The sequence below is a fragment of the Bombus pascuorum genome, chromosome 12, assembly GCF_905332965.1.
Source record: "Bombus pascuorum chromosome 12, iyBomPasc1.1, whole genome shotgun sequence".
Lineage (NCBI taxonomy): Eukaryota > Metazoa > Arthropoda > Insecta > Hymenoptera > Apidae > Bombus > Bombus pascuorum.
This window is the reverse complement of record NC_083499.1, coordinates 8,602,796-8,621,563: the sequence shown is the minus strand read 5'-3', so window position 1 is coordinate 8,621,563 and position 18,768 is coordinate 8,602,796. Positions and strand designations below refer to the sequence as shown.

General features: G+C 27.4%; 4 protein-coding genes across 6 annotated transcripts; 2 read left to right on the top strand and 2 right to left on the bottom strand.

Annotated features, from left to right (window-relative positions):
- The first annotated feature begins 92 nt into the window (after nt 1–92).
- LOC132913013 (unconventional myosin ID) lies at nt 93–6,510 on the top strand. The gene is made up of 15 exons (XM_060970888.1): nt 93–312; nt 1,308–1,414; nt 1,524–1,719; nt 1,833–2,052; nt 2,140–2,352; nt 2,427–2,630; nt 2,730–2,928; nt 2,991–3,160; nt 3,256–3,516; nt 3,585–3,829; nt 3,924–4,086; nt 4,164–4,496; nt 4,563–4,753; nt 4,825–5,073; nt 5,157–6,510. The coding sequence occupies exons 1-15, from the start codon at nt 224–226 to the stop codon at nt 5,362–5,364; spliced, it is 3,048 nt and encodes a 1,015-aa protein (XP_060826871.1). The 5' UTR covers nt 93–223; the 3' UTR covers nt 5,365–6,510.
- On the bottom strand, nt 6,337–10,071 carry LOC132913022 (ubiquitin carboxyl-terminal hydrolase 5). Its single transcript, XM_060970915.1, has 13 exons — nt 9,793–10,071; nt 9,587–9,712; nt 9,308–9,484; nt 9,128–9,234; nt 8,520–9,047; nt 8,257–8,328; nt 7,988–8,180; nt 7,733–7,885; nt 7,481–7,662; nt 7,018–7,403; nt 6,727–6,939; nt 6,541–6,650; nt 6,337–6,474 (listed from the first exon to the last, which is right to left on the bottom strand). The coding sequence occupies exons 1-13, from the start codon at nt 9,886–9,888 to the stop codon at nt 6,409–6,411; spliced, it is 2,409 nt and encodes an 802-aa protein (XP_060826898.1). The 5' UTR covers nt 9,889–10,071; the 3' UTR covers nt 6,337–6,408.
- A 138-nt stretch (nt 10,072–10,209) lies between these two features.
- Nucleotides 10,210–14,863, top strand: LOC132913016 (protein FAN-like). 2 transcript variants are annotated; one of them, XM_060970896.1, is made up of 16 exons: nt 10,210–10,492; nt 10,690–10,897; nt 10,971–11,169; nt 11,248–11,433; nt 11,504–11,575; nt 11,651–11,859; nt 11,928–12,090; nt 12,159–12,313; nt 12,564–12,742; nt 12,811–12,942; nt 13,009–13,212; nt 13,306–13,585; nt 13,652–13,882; nt 13,962–14,050; nt 14,117–14,368; nt 14,487–14,863. In XM_060970896.1, the coding sequence occupies exons 2-16, from the start codon at nt 10,722–10,724 to the stop codon at nt 14,582–14,584; spliced, it is 2,625 nt and encodes an 874-aa protein (XP_060826879.1). In that variant the 5' UTR covers nt 10,210–10,492; nt 10,690–10,721; the 3' UTR covers nt 14,585–14,863. The 2 variants fall into 2 exon arrangements, with proteins under 2 accessions (XP_060826879.1, XP_060826878.1); XM_060970895.1 differs by having other exon boundaries at nt 10,664–10,897.
- LOC132913053 (mitochondrial uncoupling protein Bmcp) lies at nt 14,312–18,211 on the bottom strand. Of its 2 annotated transcripts, none has more exons than XM_060970996.1 (8): nt 18,026–18,211; nt 17,841–17,925; nt 17,596–17,743; nt 17,210–17,489; nt 17,023–17,141; nt 15,859–15,919; nt 15,708–15,797; nt 14,312–15,629 (listed from the first exon to the last, which is right to left on the bottom strand). In XM_060970996.1, the coding sequence occupies exons 2-8, from the start codon at nt 17,911–17,913 to the stop codon at nt 15,465–15,467; spliced, it is 936 nt and encodes a 311-aa protein (XP_060826979.1). In that variant the 5' UTR covers nt 17,914–17,925; nt 18,026–18,211; the 3' UTR covers nt 14,312–15,464. The 2 variants fall into 2 exon arrangements, with proteins under 2 accessions (XP_060826979.1, XP_060826980.1); XM_060970997.1 differs by lacking the exon at nt 18,026–18,211 and having other exon boundaries at nt 14,312–14,901; nt 15,432–15,629; nt 17,841–18,017.
- Between the last annotated feature and the right edge of the window lie 557 nt (nt 18,212–18,768).

Here is an 18,768-nt window from a genome sequence, read left to right as displayed (position 1 = left end):
ATGTTGTATTAAAAACCAACGTAAATGATAATGCACATCGCAGCAACGCTCCTGCAGTTATACGATTATGGAGGGGGAAAGAGGTTTCAGTTAACCGCAGTCGTCATTCGCTTAGCGGCGAAGACGTTGTGTTTGAAGGAGCTGGACTCCACAAGGAACAAGTTATTTGTATTTAGACGTATATGGAACCATAAATCAAGCATATATATTTATTATTTAAAAAATGGCAACACAAGAGGAAATTGGTATTGGAGATTTGGTCCTTTTGGATGAAATCACATTGGAAAAAATTGTGGAAAATTTACGAGTTAGGTAAGATCATGTTTTGACTAGTGATGAATAAGGCGGTAAATCAGGAAATTGGCGGGAGATTGAGGAATACAAGTTACTTTTCCTTTAAAAAACGTGACAGGTGTCCTGTTTATGTTCGATAGTGTTAGTATTTCGTAGATAATCCACCAAGAGGGCGTGGCTAACCGTATAGCAGGTGGTTGCAATTCGGTTTCGTTATTTGGATTTGAACTTGACCTATATATAATACCCATGATATAATAGAATACATGAAAATTTTGTACTGAGATCATCCTCAAATAATAATATGCTCCTGAACATGGATTTTATTTCCATAACTATGAATTTATGCATTTCTTTCCGTTTTTATATTTATATAAAATCGTTAATTATAATACATATTTTAATGTGTTTACATTTTTATATAGAAAGCTATTAGTATATGTTTAAGATATTTAGTTTTATAATAAGTAATATTTAAGTCTTATCTTGTTCCGTATTCTATGAGTCATCGTCTTCGGTTCTTTGGTATCTTAAACTTTACATGATACTTAACTAACTATTCTTGATAATAAAAATGTTTACAATTTCTTTTATTCTGTGTATAGAACACATATTTAATTATATTTCATTTAAAAATGAGATACTTATTCTGTTTATAAATAAATACATATATTCTTTAAAGTAAAGGTCATTCGAAAAAATGTATAGTATTAAGCGCGCGATTGATAACGAAAATAGATAACGCAACTTAGTATAATGAATTGTATACGTTTGTATTGTAAATTGTTTTATACGTAATACGTAGAATACGTAGTAAACGTATTTAATTTTTAACCTTAATATATGATTATATTATAATACTTAATAAATAAACTAAAACATTAGTTGCATTTAATGATAAAAAGATAATTGATAAAACGATAAAATTTATCTTTCGAAAATAAAAAAAAGTTAAGCACATAGTTCTGTTGAATTATATTTATTTATTATACTTATATTCTATTTTATTTTAGATACAATGGTGGAAAAATTTATACGTACATTGGAGAAGTATGTATCAGCATAAATCCATACAGAAGTGTAAATATATATGACAATGATTATATTAATAAATATAAAGGTAAAAGATCATATTTCACATAGTAATGTCATAATCACATGTTGACGAAACAAAATAATTAAAAATTATCAGATAATATATAAGAACAATTTTAAAAATTATATTTTAGATAGAGAATTATTTGAAAATCCACCACATATTTTTGCAATTGCTGATGCAGTGCACAGAGAAATGAAGCAACAACGTCGTGATACTTGTATTGTAATTAGTGGGGAATCTGGTTCTGGTAAAACAGAAGCAAGTAAAATTATTATGAAATATATTGCTGCAGTTACCAATTTAAGTGGTCAACAAGAAATAGAAAGGTATATAGATCACTCAAGAATAGTATCTTATTGTTAAATTTTCTGAAGTCATTTCATTTGTATTTAGAATTTTGTATCTATAGCATCTAATATTATATTTTCTCATCTGTCAGAGTAAAAAATATTCTTATACAATCTAATTCAATACTGGAAGCTTTTGGAAATGCAAAAACAAATAGAAATGATAATTCATCTCGGTTTGGAAAATACATGGATATAGATTTTAATTTCAAAGGTGATCCAATTGGTGGTCATGTTACTAACTATTTATTGGAAAAGTCGAGAGTTGTATATCAGCAAAATGGTGAACGGAATTTTCATTGTTTCTATCAGGTATTAACAATAATTTCATTGTATATTATTTTTCTTCACTGCACATAAAGTATTATATTTGCAAAACGGTTTACTTAAAATTTGCAGTTATTAAATGGTTCCAGTGAAACAGAGTTAAATAAATTACGTCTAGTACGAGATCCAGCTGCTTATTTCTATGTTTGTGCTGGAAATTGTAATAAAACCAATGCAACTGATAAAACTGACTATAAAACAGTTACTTCAGCTATGTCTACTCTTGGATTCACTCAAAATGAAGTGCAGACGATCTGGAATATCATTGCTGGCATATTACATTTGGTTTGTTGTAACTAAAATAATGAAGAAAATTAGAAAGTTACTATTTCATTTCTAATATGAAATTTGGTTTGCAGGGCAACATTACTTTTAAACTTATTGACGATAAACTTTTCATTGAAAATAGAACTGCTTTAAACGATACAGCAAATTTATTTTCTATTAGTGTACAGGAATTAAGTACAGCTCTTACACAAAGAGTTATTGCAGCAGGTGGAGAAGTTATGCAAAAAACTCATACTTCAACAGAGGCAGAATATGGTAGAGATGCCTTTGCTAAGGTAATATTTGCTTTTATAGTTATTTGTTTCCCATGTTTAAAAAATAAGTAAATATTACTTAAATTTTTATTAAATAATAAAAACTAAATTATGTTTTAGGCAGTATATGAAAGGTTATTTACTGAAATTGTATCTCGTGTTAATAGTGCAATTAATGTAAATGATACAGAAGCTTATAAAAGATATAGAACAGTAATTGGAGTACTTGACATATATGGTTTTGAAATTTTTGATGTAAATAGCTTTGAACAATTCTGTATTAATTACTGTAATGAAAAATTACAACAATTGTTCATTGGTAAGAAAATTTTACATAAACTTATTATATTGAAAAAATTAAATAGACATTTAATATTTTAGAATTGGTATTAAAACAAGAACAAGAAGAATATAAAAGGGAAGGTATTGCATGGCAAAATATTGATTATTTCAATAATCAAATAATTTGTGACTTAGTAGAGCAACCTCATAAAGGAATGATAGCAATTATGGATGAAGCTTGCCTTAATGTCGGCAAAGTTACAGATGAAGTCAGTTTTCTTAATTTATTATATTGATATTCATTATTTATTATATACTATGCTTACAAAGATTATGATTATTCTGTATAACAAATTATTTCTAGATGCTTCTAGAAGCTATGGATCAAAAATTACTTGATCATAAACATTATGCCTCTCGACAATTGAAGCCAATGGATAAAGAACTTCAACATAAAATTCAATTTAAGATTAAACACTATGCTGGAGATGTAATATATAATATTAATGGATTTTTAGATAAAAATAAAGATACGTTATTTCAGGATTTCAAACGTTTACTTTATAAAAGCAGTAATCCAATAGTTAGCAAAATGTGGCCTGAAGGTGCACAAAATATTCTAAAAGTATGTAAATACATTTACTACATAATTGTGTATTACATTATTTTTATTGTTATGCTATTTTATTTTAGACAACAAAAAGGCCTTTAACAGCTGGAACTCTTTTTCGTAATTCCATGATAGCTCTGGTTAAGAACTTAACAAGCAAAGAACCATTTTATGTGAGGTGTATAAAACCTAATGAAGTTAAATCACCAGTTGTATTTGATCAAGAAAGAGTAAATCATCAAGCACGATATTTAGGTCTTCTCGAAAATGTATTAGTTAGAAGAGCAGGTTTTGTGTATCGTCAACGATATGACACATTTTTAAAACGGTATCTGTCTATATATGTATATGCAGAAAAGTAATGTGATTATTACATAACGAAATTTTTTAAATTATATTACCAATGAAATTGTCTTTATCAGGTATAAGATGATATCTCAGTACACTTGGCCAAATTTCAGAGGTGGTAGTGACAAAGATGGTGTACGTACTTTGATGGATGAAAAAGGTTTTAGTAATGATGTAAAATATGGACATACTAAAATATTTATTCGTTCACCACAAACACTTTTTGCATTAGAAAAGGTCAGCGTTATTTAATTCTGTCTATTTAAAATTACGCAAGTATTGAAATAAATCCTTCAAAACATATTTATTTTTAGGCACGTAGCGATTTGATCCCGGGTATTGTAATATTATTACAAAAACAATGGAGAGGATATTTATGCCGTCAAAAGTATAAAAAGATGAAAGCTGCCCTTGTTATAATGAAACATTATCAAAAATATAAAATGTACACCTACATCAAGGAATTAGAAAAAATGTTTCAAAATGCAAAAACAATGCGGGATTACGGTAAACATTTAACTTGGCCCTGCGAAAATTTTGCTGTGAGACACATAATATTTGCTTTAAAAATGATGTATGAAAGATGGTGGGCATGGATGATTCTCAGACTTATCCCTAGAGAGGACTGGCCTCAACTACGATTGAAGGTATATATATCATCAATCAAGATAGCTAATTCTTAATTCCAATTTTTGACATTAATGCAATCTCAGATGGCTGCGGGCGTAGTTTTGCGTTCAAAGCGACTTCATTGGGGACAAGATAGACGTTGGGAGGGAAATTATCTTTCCAAACCAGATGAAAATCCTCAAAGTGATATTTTTAATTCTTCAATAAATAATCTTCGCAATACTGATCATTTTAAAGCAGTTTTATTTAGTGCATTTATTAGAAAAACCAACAGGTTTGTATTGAGTGTTGTTACATTACATGCTGAATTTTATCAATTCTATTATAAGTAAATTATAATTATAGATTTAATAAACCAAAGGATCGTGTATTAGTAGTTACTGAACATGCAATATACAAGCTTGAAAGTTCTAAATTTAAAAATATGAAAAAAGGCATGCCAATAACGGAAATAACAGGTTTAAGCGTATCACCTGGAAAAGATCAGCTTATAACAATTCATTCAAATCGAGGAAATGATTTTATTATGTCAATCATTGCTAAAGATGATAGAGTTGGAGAACTTGTTGGTATTTTAAGTAATAAATATAATCAGTGAGTACATATTTATTGTTTAAAATTTTATATGCAAAGCTTCGCTGCTTGAATATATATTAAAATATTATATTTTATGCTAGATTACGTTCTGCTGATCTACAAATTACAGTGGATGTAAAATTTAAATGTATGCTAGGAAATAAGAGTAGAGTATTACGAGTAGAAGTACATCCTGAAGTTCAAGAACCAACGTTCAAAAAAGATGGTGAAAATATCATATATGTCATTCCGCCGTCAGTCGGTATAATTGATGGAAGTGCTAATACAAGGTTCAGAACCGCTAACTAAAATAATCCTTTCAACTGCCTTTCTAATATTTTATCGTAAATATTAAGGTTAAATTATTATATATAATAATAATGTTACTACAAAAATATTTTTTGAAAATACCTTTTTATATATTCATACATCTATTAATGTACAAATAATATTAGGAATATTAATAGGGTCGTAAGTTAAAAACAAGTGACAATACAGTAATTTAGTAATATAAAGCATTTTTAGTGCAAATACGCGAGTATTTTACGAGTATCATACAAATACTGTATCAAATAAGTAATGGAAAGACTTTATTATATTGTTTAACAAAACTCCTTTATGTAAATACGTACAAAATTAAATCCATTAAAAGTAGTGCATTTCAAATTGTAAGAATTCAATGCATTACTTATGTGAATAAGTTGTAAATTTCTAAATTGGAATGATACATAGGTCTTAAGAGAATTAACACAGTATTGCTTTAAAAAAGTATCATTCTTTGGTACAGTAGTCTTAATACATATTTACCAATGTGGCATTTTACTTAAAATATTTTTGAAAATATATTTTTACACCATCGTTGAATATTTATATATATTATGTGAAAATTTAATAAGATTTATAAAAAATACAATTTATATGTATGTTAAAACTGATATATAGATTAATCAAAATTTTAACACTATTAAGCATAAATAATAGATAGCATAATAAAAAGATAAATATCAATGAAAAATTTGTCACATAATTATTGCATTAAAAATTTTCTGATTATGTTAATGTTATGTTTTAATAATGCTGTACGAGTTGAGAAAAAGATGTAATATGATATAGCACATCATAAAATGGTGCCATTGTTAAAAAATAAATTAACATTTTTACATATTTTTATTTATGTATAAAATTATATAAATAACCATAAGCAGAAATAATAAATCATTTACGTACGACAAAAAATGTTTCTAAATTGAAAATGTTTTTCCATAAGTTAAAAGATACGAATTTCTTTATTTATTATATTTTTATTGTTGAAATGTAATAGAATACATTTTTTATACAAAATAATAAGGTAATCTAATCAATGCGTTGGTATAGATATATATATCCTAATTCTTTTGGTGGATTTTCAGATAATGCAACCTGCAATAAACGATTTAAATGAGTGCATTTACTATATTACAATGTATTTACAATTGCAATACATACTTTGTCATCATTGTATATTACCCATCGATTATCTTTCAGAAGATGACACACGTAATGTCCTACCATTGTCGATGTACCCATATGTGATATAAATCCTACTAATTTATATTCTAAAATACGAAAATACAATAATTATTTCGATATGAGTAATTCTTTGCATTATTAAATACTGAAAAATGAACATACGATCGATTCCGTCTTTAAATACTTCTTTGGAATGTTTTGGTTTGTCTTCAACTTCTAAAGCATCCAATTCATTTTGATGACTAAAAATCCAATCTGCTGCGCGTTCTAAATTGTTATCAGTCGCTTTAAGCGCTTTTGTTGCTTGTTCTCTTGTGAAACTCATTCCCATTAGCATAGCCACAGCATCTTCATTTGCCATAAATTTATCTTTTTCTAAGATTGAATAAACAAAAACAAATATGAATGTCATTAAATTCATTTATAGGGAAATTTGAAAAAAGGATTAGTTACCTGGTATAACATCAATTCCGGGTGGTACAAACGGATCCGCAAAATCCGAATCCGCGATATGTTCCATTAACCAGTTTGTGGCTGCTTCTAAACCACGATTCTCCGTAAAATAGAGAGCTCTTTCACAGGCTTCTGGTGGAAATCCCATATCTGTCAACTGATTCAATATCACGGAATCATAAACAAGTGGCGGAGGTTCGGTACCAACTGTTTCTGGTAATAATTCTTCTGTGGGTTGCAAACCAAAACCTCGAAGAGAACTTAAGTTTAGTATGTCTGGCATTTCCACTGCTACATCTAACTTCATTGGTGTCCAATCTTCTTTCATCGTGAACTTTTTTAAATGAATTAATAGATAATCCGGGAAAGTAGAGAGTCTAGTCGTTCTATAAAAGAGTACGCTTATATTATATATATTATATTTAATTATGTACAATAAAACATTATATGCATCATAACTTACTTTTGCGCTGTTGTCTTTTCATTTAAAGCTGAACTATAAAATTGCTCCACTGTCTCTGACCGAATAAATGTTTGCAAACAAGATGATAGTTTTATGCGTGGTCTGACAAGCGCATTTGTATCCAATTTTTGTCCTTTTGCTTCAGTTTCGCTCTTCAATGTTTCATAAGCTGCGACTTCATCCTATATGCAATATATGTTAAGTAAATGTACATTTTTTAATTGAGATATATGAGTTATATAAATCATTTACCTTATTTACGGCAGTTTCTACAGGTATTGGAAGTGGTAGTAAGTATTCAGTACGATAAGTGTACTTTACTTTGTTAGACCGACTACACTGATACCTTTCTTCAACTTGGAATTTAAAACAATCAGTAGGATTCGTTTGATGACGACTGTGACGCTGTGCGATCAATTTCCTGATATTAGTATTGTAACTTCATATGAAAACTGAAGTAGATTATTTTTATATATCTATTAAAAATATAAAATGTGACAATATTACATCTATGATATTTATGATGTGAAGAAAGAATTCTTGCGCATCTTGCTGTCGATTTGAAGAAAATCCGGAGTGTCCACGGCCGACTAAAGTTTTAAACATCCGTGGCGGAATACCTTGACGCGGTTCGTGTTCATTGTTCGTATCTGGAGGAACTGAGTATTTACCAGAAAGTAAGCCAGTTCCAAGCTTAGTCCTATAATATTAATTTCTTGTATCTTAAAATCGGTAAGTAAATTTGTATGCCATATTTTTATTTTTTCTTAACTTACATTTGAACATTAAAATCATTTGCTGGATCAGTGTAATTCTGGTGAAATATCTGTGGTACATCATCTGCAAATCTGAAATTCAAATTCCTCTTATTAAACACTGATTCTATTATAGAGAAGGATTTAATGTTTCATTAAAACATTAAATAAATACATAAAAACGTTAATTAAGTAATTGTTATAGTACTGATTAAACTTTTCTCCTATACAACATAAAAAGCTTTACACGGTACTATTTGTTTATCTAAAATTAAGTTGCAAACCTTTTGATAAAATCTGGAATCGCGAATAACATCTGCATTACACTGTTTAAGTAACAAGAGTTTCCTAAGTTAGCAAGTCCTGTATATCCAGGTCCATACAAAGGTGTTAATTTACTTGCTGCTTCTTGAAGTGCAACCCATTCACCAAATCTTTGGTTGAGATCTAATTCAAGCTCTATCATAGATTTATCAGTTTTTTCCATTTGAGAAATATTAATACCCCAATGAGCTAAATGTGCTACTAAATTTGGATCTTCCACCATATCATCTTCATCATATGAAAACACATCTGCTTTTCCTTCTTTAGTTATAGTTCCTAATTTCACTGCTAATGTGTAACCTGTTAATGCATAATGTTGTACTGCATGATCGTTTCCTCCTGTTCCATCATAAAATTTACGTCCACACAAAATACTGCCATCAGTTAAATTAAGCCAGAGATTTTGAGTTAAATCACATTTTTCACACTTCCATCCACTAGGTGGTATCTTTTTTCCATTATCTAATTGTTTAAGATTTGCTGCATGTCTAAGAATTTGATAATTATTTAAAATAATGATAAAAAGAATATTTTTTAAATTAGTACATACTTGAACTTTTGTTCTTACTTTGAAACTGCCTTTATTTCTCCATCCCAAGTTCCAGCCAATGCCTCTACTTCTGCTACTTTTGTTGCGGATTCTGCTTCTAATATAGATTTAATTACAACTTCTACCTATATACATCAAATTTTTCATGTAATTTTTTATTGTTCCTACTTTTTATTCTTTTTTTTATGTAAAACTTACTTTTTGTGGCAAATTGTCTGTTGGATATGGTATTGCAATAAAACTTGGTAGAATAATAATTTGATAAGATTCATGGTACGTATATTTTTGTTGATCTGGTGTAAATCCATCTGTTGTTCCTATTGCTAATCTAGTAATTTTCTTTTCAGGGCCATCTCCTTGATGTTTAGAAGGAATCTATAAATATTAACACATATTTTGTGTTATATATAAGCAATTCGTATTTGGTACTAACATATCTTTTAAGATTTTTTTTTTTAGATATAGTAAAGTACTCACCTCTTTTCTTTTTCTTTTAATATGTAGAAACACAGGATTTTTTGTTGATTCATAATAATGTTGTACATAATCCTGGCCTAATCCCAAGAACGTGGTAAGATTAACGTACAAACCAGTAGAAGTATCCTTAAAAGAAAAAACAATGAAAATAATTACATTGTCATTGTATTATTTTCTCTAATTATAAGATCGTCGTGACATCTTACTGGAGTATCAAAAGAATAAACACACTCATCCTTATATATTTTATCATTTTTCTGTGGTACCCTAATATTGGATAAATGTTTCATCAATTCCTCCATTATAAAGAAAATGTAATCACCATAAAAAAAATAAAATATCCGAACAAATTGAAAAATAACCGAGTTAAAGATCACCGGCTCGTCGTATTGATGATATGCGTGATTTGAGGAATGAGAAGAAGGAACCGGAATATATTCGACTCTTCTCGTTTCTCTTTAAAAACCAGTGGTGCTCAATGGTAATCACACGATTTTCATATTTCAATTTAGTACAATATCTTTAAGTGACTCATGCCATTTAAAAGAATTCCACGAAAAAGAAATATATTATTGTAGTTTATAGTTTTTGATTAAATAACTGAAACTATTTGTCTCTTCTAATTTTTAATTTTTATAGATTTAAACTTATATTGCAAGAATGCATGAAACAGAACAAGCCTTGCTGTTTCAGTGAATAGTTGTTTGAGCAGACGGTACACAGATGTTATATATGTATGTGATGATTCATACTGTCATTAACCTAAAATAAAGTTCATATTTTATTTACTGGGAAATGATCACGTAAATTTTGTGCATAAAAAGTATTTAATCAAATTATGCGTATCATTTATTATATATCCTTATTATAATTTGCATTTACTTTTGCAACAATGGAAAAAGAAAGGTAATTTAATCTTTCTTTCTAATTGTATGTGCTTATTTATGAAAATATAACTAATTTCTACGTTTATCAATTTAAAATTATACGCAATAGTGTAATTAAGTTTAGTTGTAAAATTAGTTGTAATTTTAAGTTATTTAATAATATGTTATGTACTGTAAATGAATCTATCAGGTTTACAATGCTCCTTTTGGATTCAGGAGAAATATTTTTTGAAGATTATAGTGTTCAAATGAAACTTGTTGATAATTCTACTTCAGAAGAACAAACATGGAGAGATGGAAGATTAAAATTCTGTTCAAAATCCTTAGTATTTGTAAATAAAGATATTAATCAGCCTTTAATTAAAATTCAACTCAAAGAAACTATAGCCATTGATCAATGTCAATCCAACAATGATCTAGAAAAGTTTGTATTTTTAACTTTTAATATACCACTATAATAGTTTCCTTGCATTAACAATCTTTATTTTATTTACAAGATGTAGCAATATATTAATAGTTCAATGCAAACAGTATGTGAAAATGTTGGAGAAAAATATACTTGCACCATATAAATTCATACATCAAAATACTACTTTTCATTTTTACTTTAATTATGCAAAAATAGATGATTGTCTTCCACAAATCCTACAGTTATTTAGAGCAGCTACTTTGCCAACAGCTGAACAAAATGCAATGGTATATTTTAAAATCATTATATATATTATTATACTAAAATCTCTAAAATAATGTTATTAAATTATTATTCTTATGTAGATTATGGCGATTGTACACTCTCGACAATCTAGAGTATCATTTGATACATCATGGTTAGGAGATTTATATGAGCAGGTAGTGTTAGAAACTCAAGCAAATAAAGTATTGCCTCTTGTTATAAATCCAGGAAGAATACTTTTAACTACTTCAAGAATTTATTTTCAACCTTATAATAATTTAGACCAAGTATGTACCTTATAATGTCAATGATAAATAATTTAAGCGAGTTATTAAAAGAATAATTTTATGATTTTAGCATCCAGTTTTAAAAATACAACTGAATGATATTATTAATATTAATAAACGACGATTTCTTCTAAGCCAAATTGTAAGTATAGCTTTGTACATCAATGTCTAATCATTGTAGTTTGATATAGATATTTTAAAATTGTTTTAAACATAGGGGCTTGAAATAAAGTGGTTACGACAGCCTGAAAATAAAGTTGAACATTTATTTATATCATTAAAAACTCAAAATGACAGGGATGAATTATACACAAAATTATTAAACCAACCTACAGTTTCTTTAGAAAGAGTACCTCAGGATCAAATGACTATGAGGTGGCAAAATGGTTCTTTGTCAAATTATGATTATCTCTTGTACATTAATAGGTAACTTTTATTTTAATAAATAATTGAAATATTTAATTGTACAGTTTAACTTAAATATTATTTTTCAGTTTGGCAGATAGAACTTTTCATGATTTAACTCAGTATCCAGTTATGCCTTGGGTATTACAAGATTACACATCTGCTACATTGGATTTAAATGATCCTAGTATTTATAGAGATCTTTCAAAGCCTATTGGAGCTCTTGAGCCAAATCGGTTAGAAAGATTAAAGGTGTATTTCTTTTTTGATGTGCAAAATATATATGTCAGGAGTGAGATAATGGTGTTATTATGTTTTAGGAACGATATTTGGAAATGTCAGAACCAAAATTTTTGTATGGTTCTCATTACAGTGCCCCAGGATTTGTATTATTTTATTTAGTACGAAAATATCCTCAGTACATGCTTTGTTTACAAAATGGAAGATTTGATCATCCAGATAGAATGTTCAATAGGTATGTGTTTTTTTTTTTTTTAAATATATATTGCTACGATTCTTTGAGAGTATTAAATTTATGAACGTTAAGGAAATATATATGTTGTTGACTCTAGTAGTGATAATAAATGTATGTGTATAAAATTTTTGGTTGCACAGACAAGGTAAAATTTTATGGTAATTGCTTATTATACTGTAAAAATAATTACTCTGTCGACTCTGCAGAATCGATTTTTTGTTTCACTCTTACCAACAAAAACACCTAACAGTGTAGCTGACGTTTGGAAAAATGTTTTGGTGAACATGTCTGACTTTAAAGAACTGATCCCAGAATTTTATGACACAAACAATGGTGGTGATTTTTTAATAAATAGTTACGGTATTGATTTTGGATATCGACATGATGGAACAAAAATAGGAGATGTACAGTTACCACCATGGGCAAATGGTATGTGTTTTTTAATTCATAAGAAATAATTATTTGTAATTTAATATGAATTAGTTATCAAATTTTAGGACCAGCTCATTTTGTACAAGTATTAAGAAGTGCGTTAGAGAGTGATTATGTTTCTCAAAATCTTCATCACTGGATTGATTTAATTTTTGGATATAAACAAAGAGGAATTGAAGCAGAGAAAGCTAATAATGGTAAACTATTTAATTATGAAAGTTGACGTATAAATAACATTTATTTTATAATATACTGCATTTCAGTATTTTTCTATTTATGCTATGAAGGAGCAGTTAACTTAGACACTATTAAAGATATTAATGATAGGCATGGTTTGGAGATACAAATTATGGAGTTTGGTCAAATACCAAAACAAATTTTTACTTTACCACACCCCAAACGTTCTATACTTACTCTGGATAAATTGCATATTAAAACTACTTCAGCATCAACTGCAAGTGAAACAGGTATATGATATATAATCTTAATTTAAATAAATTAAAAGTTAATGAAATATAAATTTATTATAAATATGTGTAATAAAAAATAATTTCTTTCAGAAGATAAAGAAAATCCTATAGAAAAGACTTTTGAATTACATGAATTAATAATGTTTCAATCTCATAAAGAAAGTGTAAGTAGTATTATCATACAGAATAAGGAAGAAATTAATGAAGTAATATCAGTTGGACAAGATGGAATGCTTAAATTATATAGTATAAAAAATAAAAAATTAACACGTAATGTATCTTTATCATCATTACCACTTTCCTCTTGTGTATCATATTATACATCTTCTCATCGCAATATATTAGTTGCTGGATCCTGGGACAATTCACTGTAAGCATGTTAAATAAATATTTCATATATGTATTTCACTCTTTCATTAATTAATTTTTTTTATAGGATATTTTACGATATTGAATTTGGTAGAGTAATAGATATACTACAAGGACATGAAGATGCTGTTTCTTGTTTAGCATTAAGTGATAGTCGTAAGATTATTATCTCTGGTTCATGGGATTGTACAGCAAAAGTATGGAAAAGCTATTCTTCTGGGACAAAAATTAAACCAGCTGAGTGCCTTATTGCACAATTAGATCATGATTCTAAAGTAACTTGCATCAATATATCAGGGTAACATTATTTTTCTTATGGTTTGCAAGTAATATTAAATAGTATGTTTAAAAAATCTTTATTGGTGGAATATTTATAGAGATGAAACATTATTGGTATCTGGCACAGAAGATGGAGAAATTTTTTTATGGAATATGGATACATATCATTTGCAATTTACTGCAAAAGGTACATTTCATGATAACTACCTTCTCGATTTTAAAAGGCACATTCACCTTATTTCCTTTTCTACAGCACATAATTGTAAAATAAATGCAATGGTGTTTGATCAAGAAGGAAAAAGCATAATTTCATGTGCAGAGGATAAAATACTAAATATAATTGATATTCATACAAGTACTCAGATTTATCGTACAACTATAGAATACGAACCTCTAACACTAACATGGTTCAGAAGTTTTTTATTAATAGGAGATAGTAATGGTAATATTAATGTTTGGAACCGCCAAGGAGCAGTTTTTATTACACAAATACATTGCCATAATGGTACAGTATTCTATACATTAATACATTAATTCCTTGTATTTACATTGGAATATTCGATACTTAAAATTTAATTTACATATGACTTTACTGATAATTAAGAATACAGTCATTTTTTTAGGTCCAATTAATACATTATCAGTATCAACAGAAAATAATATAGTCTTAACTGGTGGAAAAGACAGGAAGATAATCGTATGGGATTGTAAAAATGTATAATTCATATTGTAATATCTGCAATGTGACTGAAATATTCCTTAATTATAAATTTCACTATCAGTTTATAGCAAAACTTTTCATCTTAGTAAATATAATATAGCAGAAAAAGCTGTATCTAATACATACATGCCGTATTCATTTGAAATTGTTGTAATATTCGTTGAAAGTCTAACATTTGTTGCATATTATAATATTTTATCATATTTTATGTCATACTGTTACACATTCCTAACGGTTTATAAAAAGTCTCAAATACAAATATTATACATACATTTAAAATACTGTTTCTTTAACATATTCTGTTTGTAAACTTGAGTCTACAACAAATTTTTATACATAAATTTATATATACTGATATGTAGTACATAGTTTTTATAAGTTCTTTGGATGTATTTCATAAATTTATTTCCTAACATTCAGTCTTATTCTTTTATGAAAACATAAATCTAAATACAAAGAACATAAAATTAATTAAATAATAAAAATAATTTGCACTTGCATTTATAAATCTAAAAAAGTAAATAAAAAGTAAAAACTTGCAACTTAATCTACAAAATGTGAACATAATGTGCGTTTTGAATTATATGTAAATTGAATGTTCAATATTCATGACTTTATATTCTTCATATAGCATATGATGTCATATTACTTCGAATGCTTTCACTAATGATTGTAATTTCATTATTGCTAAAGAAAATAAATTCTATTTATTTTGGTATACTTTCTGTATAGTTTTTTCACATATGTTTAAATAAACATTTCATAAAAATAAATTATGTAATACAAATGTTAGTTGTGTAATCTACTATTACTGCCACTAATTTTTCATATATTCATATACACATACTTGTTTGTTTTATTTATTTTCTTTTATTTACTACTATTTATTTGAGTGATCCAACTCATTATTTAATGATAAATTTGAATCACCTAATTGTTTCAACTGTTCATATGTTATAAAAAATATGATATTCCATGGTCCCATTCTAAACCAAGTAGGTACAAAACCTTTGTATAAGGCTAAAAATCCTTCATTTTTAAAAGTCTACAAAAAAAAAATAAAATCTGTATGATATTATTAAAAAGGACAAAACATATGTACATAATATTTTAAACCATATACCTGTACAAAGCAATCTATGCTACCATTATAAATATGAGGTGGTAACATGCCACTTGCGGTAGGTATCCTTCTTTGATTCATTAAACGTGTCTGTAACAATTTCATTTAAGTAAAAAATACAAGTGATAAAATATTTACTAACTATACTTACACGCACAACATCTATAGGAGTAGAAGCTATTGCACTTCCCATACTAGCTATAAAACTGGACCTGAAATATATAATTACATGTATATGTGAGTATACATATGTGTATATTCAATAGCAATTTTGAAGCCCTGTTTCATTCTACTAAATTAAAGCAACCCTTATCCAGGCTCTTGAAATTCAAATATACAATGTGGTATCTACAATATTATAACTCGTAAAAAAGATCTGTATGGTATATTTTACAACTTACTACAAAATGTTCAATACATAGAAAAAATATACATAAAGAAAATAAAGAAAACAAAAGCAAACTGTGTATTCAATCTTGTATATAATACTGTAAACAAATTTGCATGAAATGGTAAGTGAAACGATTGATTATGCAATTCAAGATGATTAGACATCTGGATAACAGTTTTAACAATTTATATACAAACAAGAAATATTAAACATAACTTCCATTTTGATTCTCTGTGGTCATCTCAATGTCCACGTACTGAATGTGCCCATGTGCACCACAGTGTGAAAGAACCTGGAAATAAAATTTTTCACTTTTAGAAAAATGTTACTTCCTTTTTAATTAAGTATAAAACCACTATATTATTAATATTGCTAAGTCGAAATTATTTGAGTTATTTAATTCATTATTTGCTACTCCGAGAAAAATATTTATATTGTACAATATAAACATGAATGTCAAAATTAAAATACAGAAAATTTTATTTATTAGTTATACATATTTATCATGTGTATATTACCAAAGTCATAGGATAGGAAAATTTAGGAGATATAATAAATAATACTAATATTAGAAATTATAAACATCATTAAAAAAATTGTAACATAAAATAAACAAGATATGTTTAGATATACTCACATGACATCACATACTGTAAAAGATCACATGAAATATGTTTGCTTTAAAAACATTATTGAACATTTGTTAGTATGATAATGATGTGATAAATATTTCGTGATAAACAGAATTAGCCCGGATAATGGTTTATTTATTATTTACGTATTAATATTAAAAGAAAGACTAATACACAATTTATACTTGTTTTCAAATAAACTATTTTTAATACAATAATATGTATCTATTTATACAATGACATCAAAGAACAATATAAAATTAAATAAAATATATAGATACAGTTTACTTACACAAAATGATTACTAATACTATCTCCCAATAGAACCATAAACTTGTTTTTACTGTAATCATATATAGGCAATTCTACAGCTGCAATAATTGCTGCTCTTTGAGCAGTAGGTCCTACACCCTGCATACAATTTTTGTGTATAAAATTACATAAATATTGTTAAAATTTATATTAATTAATTTACGTACCCTCCATAAACCGCAAATACCTTCATGTTGATATACATCTTGAAAACAACCAAACAATGTTAAATTTGAGTTAATTCCAGTTACTTGCATACGAACTTTAACTACATCAGTTGGATTAGCTATAGCACTTGAGATAGCACCAGCTAATGCAGCACATATAACATTTATAACAACTAAATCATCTGTTTTCCATTTATCCATAGCTGCTTTTTTTAAAGAATAATAGGTACCAAATTTTATAGTTCCATAAGTAGCTTGCCTTAAAATAGCTGAACTAATCCTATATAATAAAAAAATTAGTACTAATAAAATAATCCTATCTAGTAGTCAAATGAAATATTGTAATAATATATATATGTATGTATATAAATCAAACTTCTTTTTACCCAGAATATAGAGCTTTAAAACCTTCTTGTTGTGATATTTGAAATAAAGCATCTGTCATACCAGAATATTTTAGATGCGCATATTTTTGATCAAATTTTTGTCCTTGGATTTGAAGACGTGTTTTTGTTGTGTCTAATGGAAAAGTACCTAACCAGAAATATATTTATAAAAACGATGAGTAAATAAGTTATTGATAGATAAATAAACTTTTAGAATACAATTATTGTAATATAACACCACATACCTAATTCTGCAACAATCGAAGCTAAACCCCCATAGATAAAAGGTTTCCAATCATTCCACTGACTGTCTCCCATTACAACGTTTAGCTTATGGTTAATAGATATAAATTACTTTTAACACAATAAATTTGATTTGTAAATTTTATAATATGATTTGAAATATTAATATTAAAAATATTAACGACACCGTGTATAAAATGATTAAAAAGCTAATGAAATAAATGCATTCCAGTAAGATTAACTGACTTTAAAATTACTTCAAGCGACTTTTTAACACTGTATTTACAGAAATACGAATAAACAATACAAAAAAACACATGTACATATATTTCTTTATGAAACTAATATAAGATTTTTTATTTAACACTAATCTTCTAAAAATGTCACTATTGTAATCACAAACAGTACAATCAGTAAGTATTTATATCATCGATATCATGAAGTTTACGTAAAAATAATAATCAATAATAACAATTAATTTGTTATATCAGTATTTTTATTTTAATTGGAAGTCTGCTTAGCCGACAAATATATTGACTTGCATCATTTTTTGAAGGTGTTCAAAAAATCTGTAAATTAGAACTGAAAGCTACAACCAATCATTGTGAATGTAGTATATATAATCTGTTCATTCGAGTGTCACTAGCCGGCAGCCAATAGTTACAACCAATAGTTAGAAACAATAAGTTTCAATGCTCATATACCGAAATATAGGTACAAACAGTTCGAAAATCAAGTCGTGAAAAATCAACATGGAAGACAACGCATTCTCATTCTTGCAAGCAGATAGAGATGAGTAGAATGTCTCTGCTATGGTGTATATATATATATATACACACGTGTGTTGCACATGCACAGAACGAGACCGTTTTTGTCTACCATATTAATTTTTCACGACTTAATTTTTGGGTAACTTCTTTTATGCTTTCG

Excerpts from the sequence above, each read along its gene's own strand:
- LOC132913013 (XM_060970888.1), top strand. The coding sequence starts at position 224 with ATGGCAACACAAGAGGAAATTGGTATTGGAGATTTGGTCCTTTTGGAT. Across the intron at positions 2,631-2,729 it reads GTAGAGATGCCTTTGCTAAG|GCAGTATATGAAAGGTTATT; the intron begins GTAATATTTGCT and ends ATTATGTTTTAG. Across the intron at positions 2,929-2,990 it reads ATTACAACAATTGTTCATTG|AATTGGTATTAAAACAAGAA; the intron begins GTAAGAAAATTT and ends TTAATATTTTAG.
- LOC132913022 (XM_060970915.1), bottom strand. The coding sequence starts at position 9,888 with ATGGAGGAATTGATGAAACATTTATCCAATATTAGGGTACCACAGAAA. Across the intron at positions 7,404-7,480 it reads GAAAAGACAACAGCGCAAAA|AACGACTAGACTCTCTACTT; the intron begins GTAAGTTATGAT and ends ACTCTTTTATAG. Across the intron at positions 6,475-6,540 it reads TAATATACAATGATGACAAA|GTTGCATTATCTGAAAATCC; the intron begins GTATGTATTGCA and ends CGTTTATTGCAG.
- LOC132913016 (XM_060970895.1), top strand. Across the intron at positions 11,434-11,503 it reads CTTATAATAATTTAGACCAA|CATCCAGTTTTAAAAATACA; the intron begins GTATGTACCTTA and ends TTATGATTTTAG. Across the intron at positions 12,743-12,810 it reads GTTACCACCATGGGCAAATG|GACCAGCTCATTTTGTACAA; the intron begins GTATGTGTTTTT and ends ATCAAATTTTAG.
- LOC132913053 (XM_060970996.1), bottom strand. The coding sequence starts at position 17,913 with ATGGGAGACAGTCAGTGGAATGATTGGAAACCTTTTATCTATGGGGGT. Across the intron at positions 17,490-17,595 it reads TTTAAAGCTCTATATTCTGG|GATTAGTTCAGCTATTTTAA; the intron begins GTAAAAAGAAGT and ends TTTATTATATAG. Across the intron at positions 17,142-17,209 it reads GTATTTGCGGTTTATGGAGG|GGTGTAGGACCTACTGCTCA; the intron begins GTACGTAAATTA and ends AATTGTATGCAG.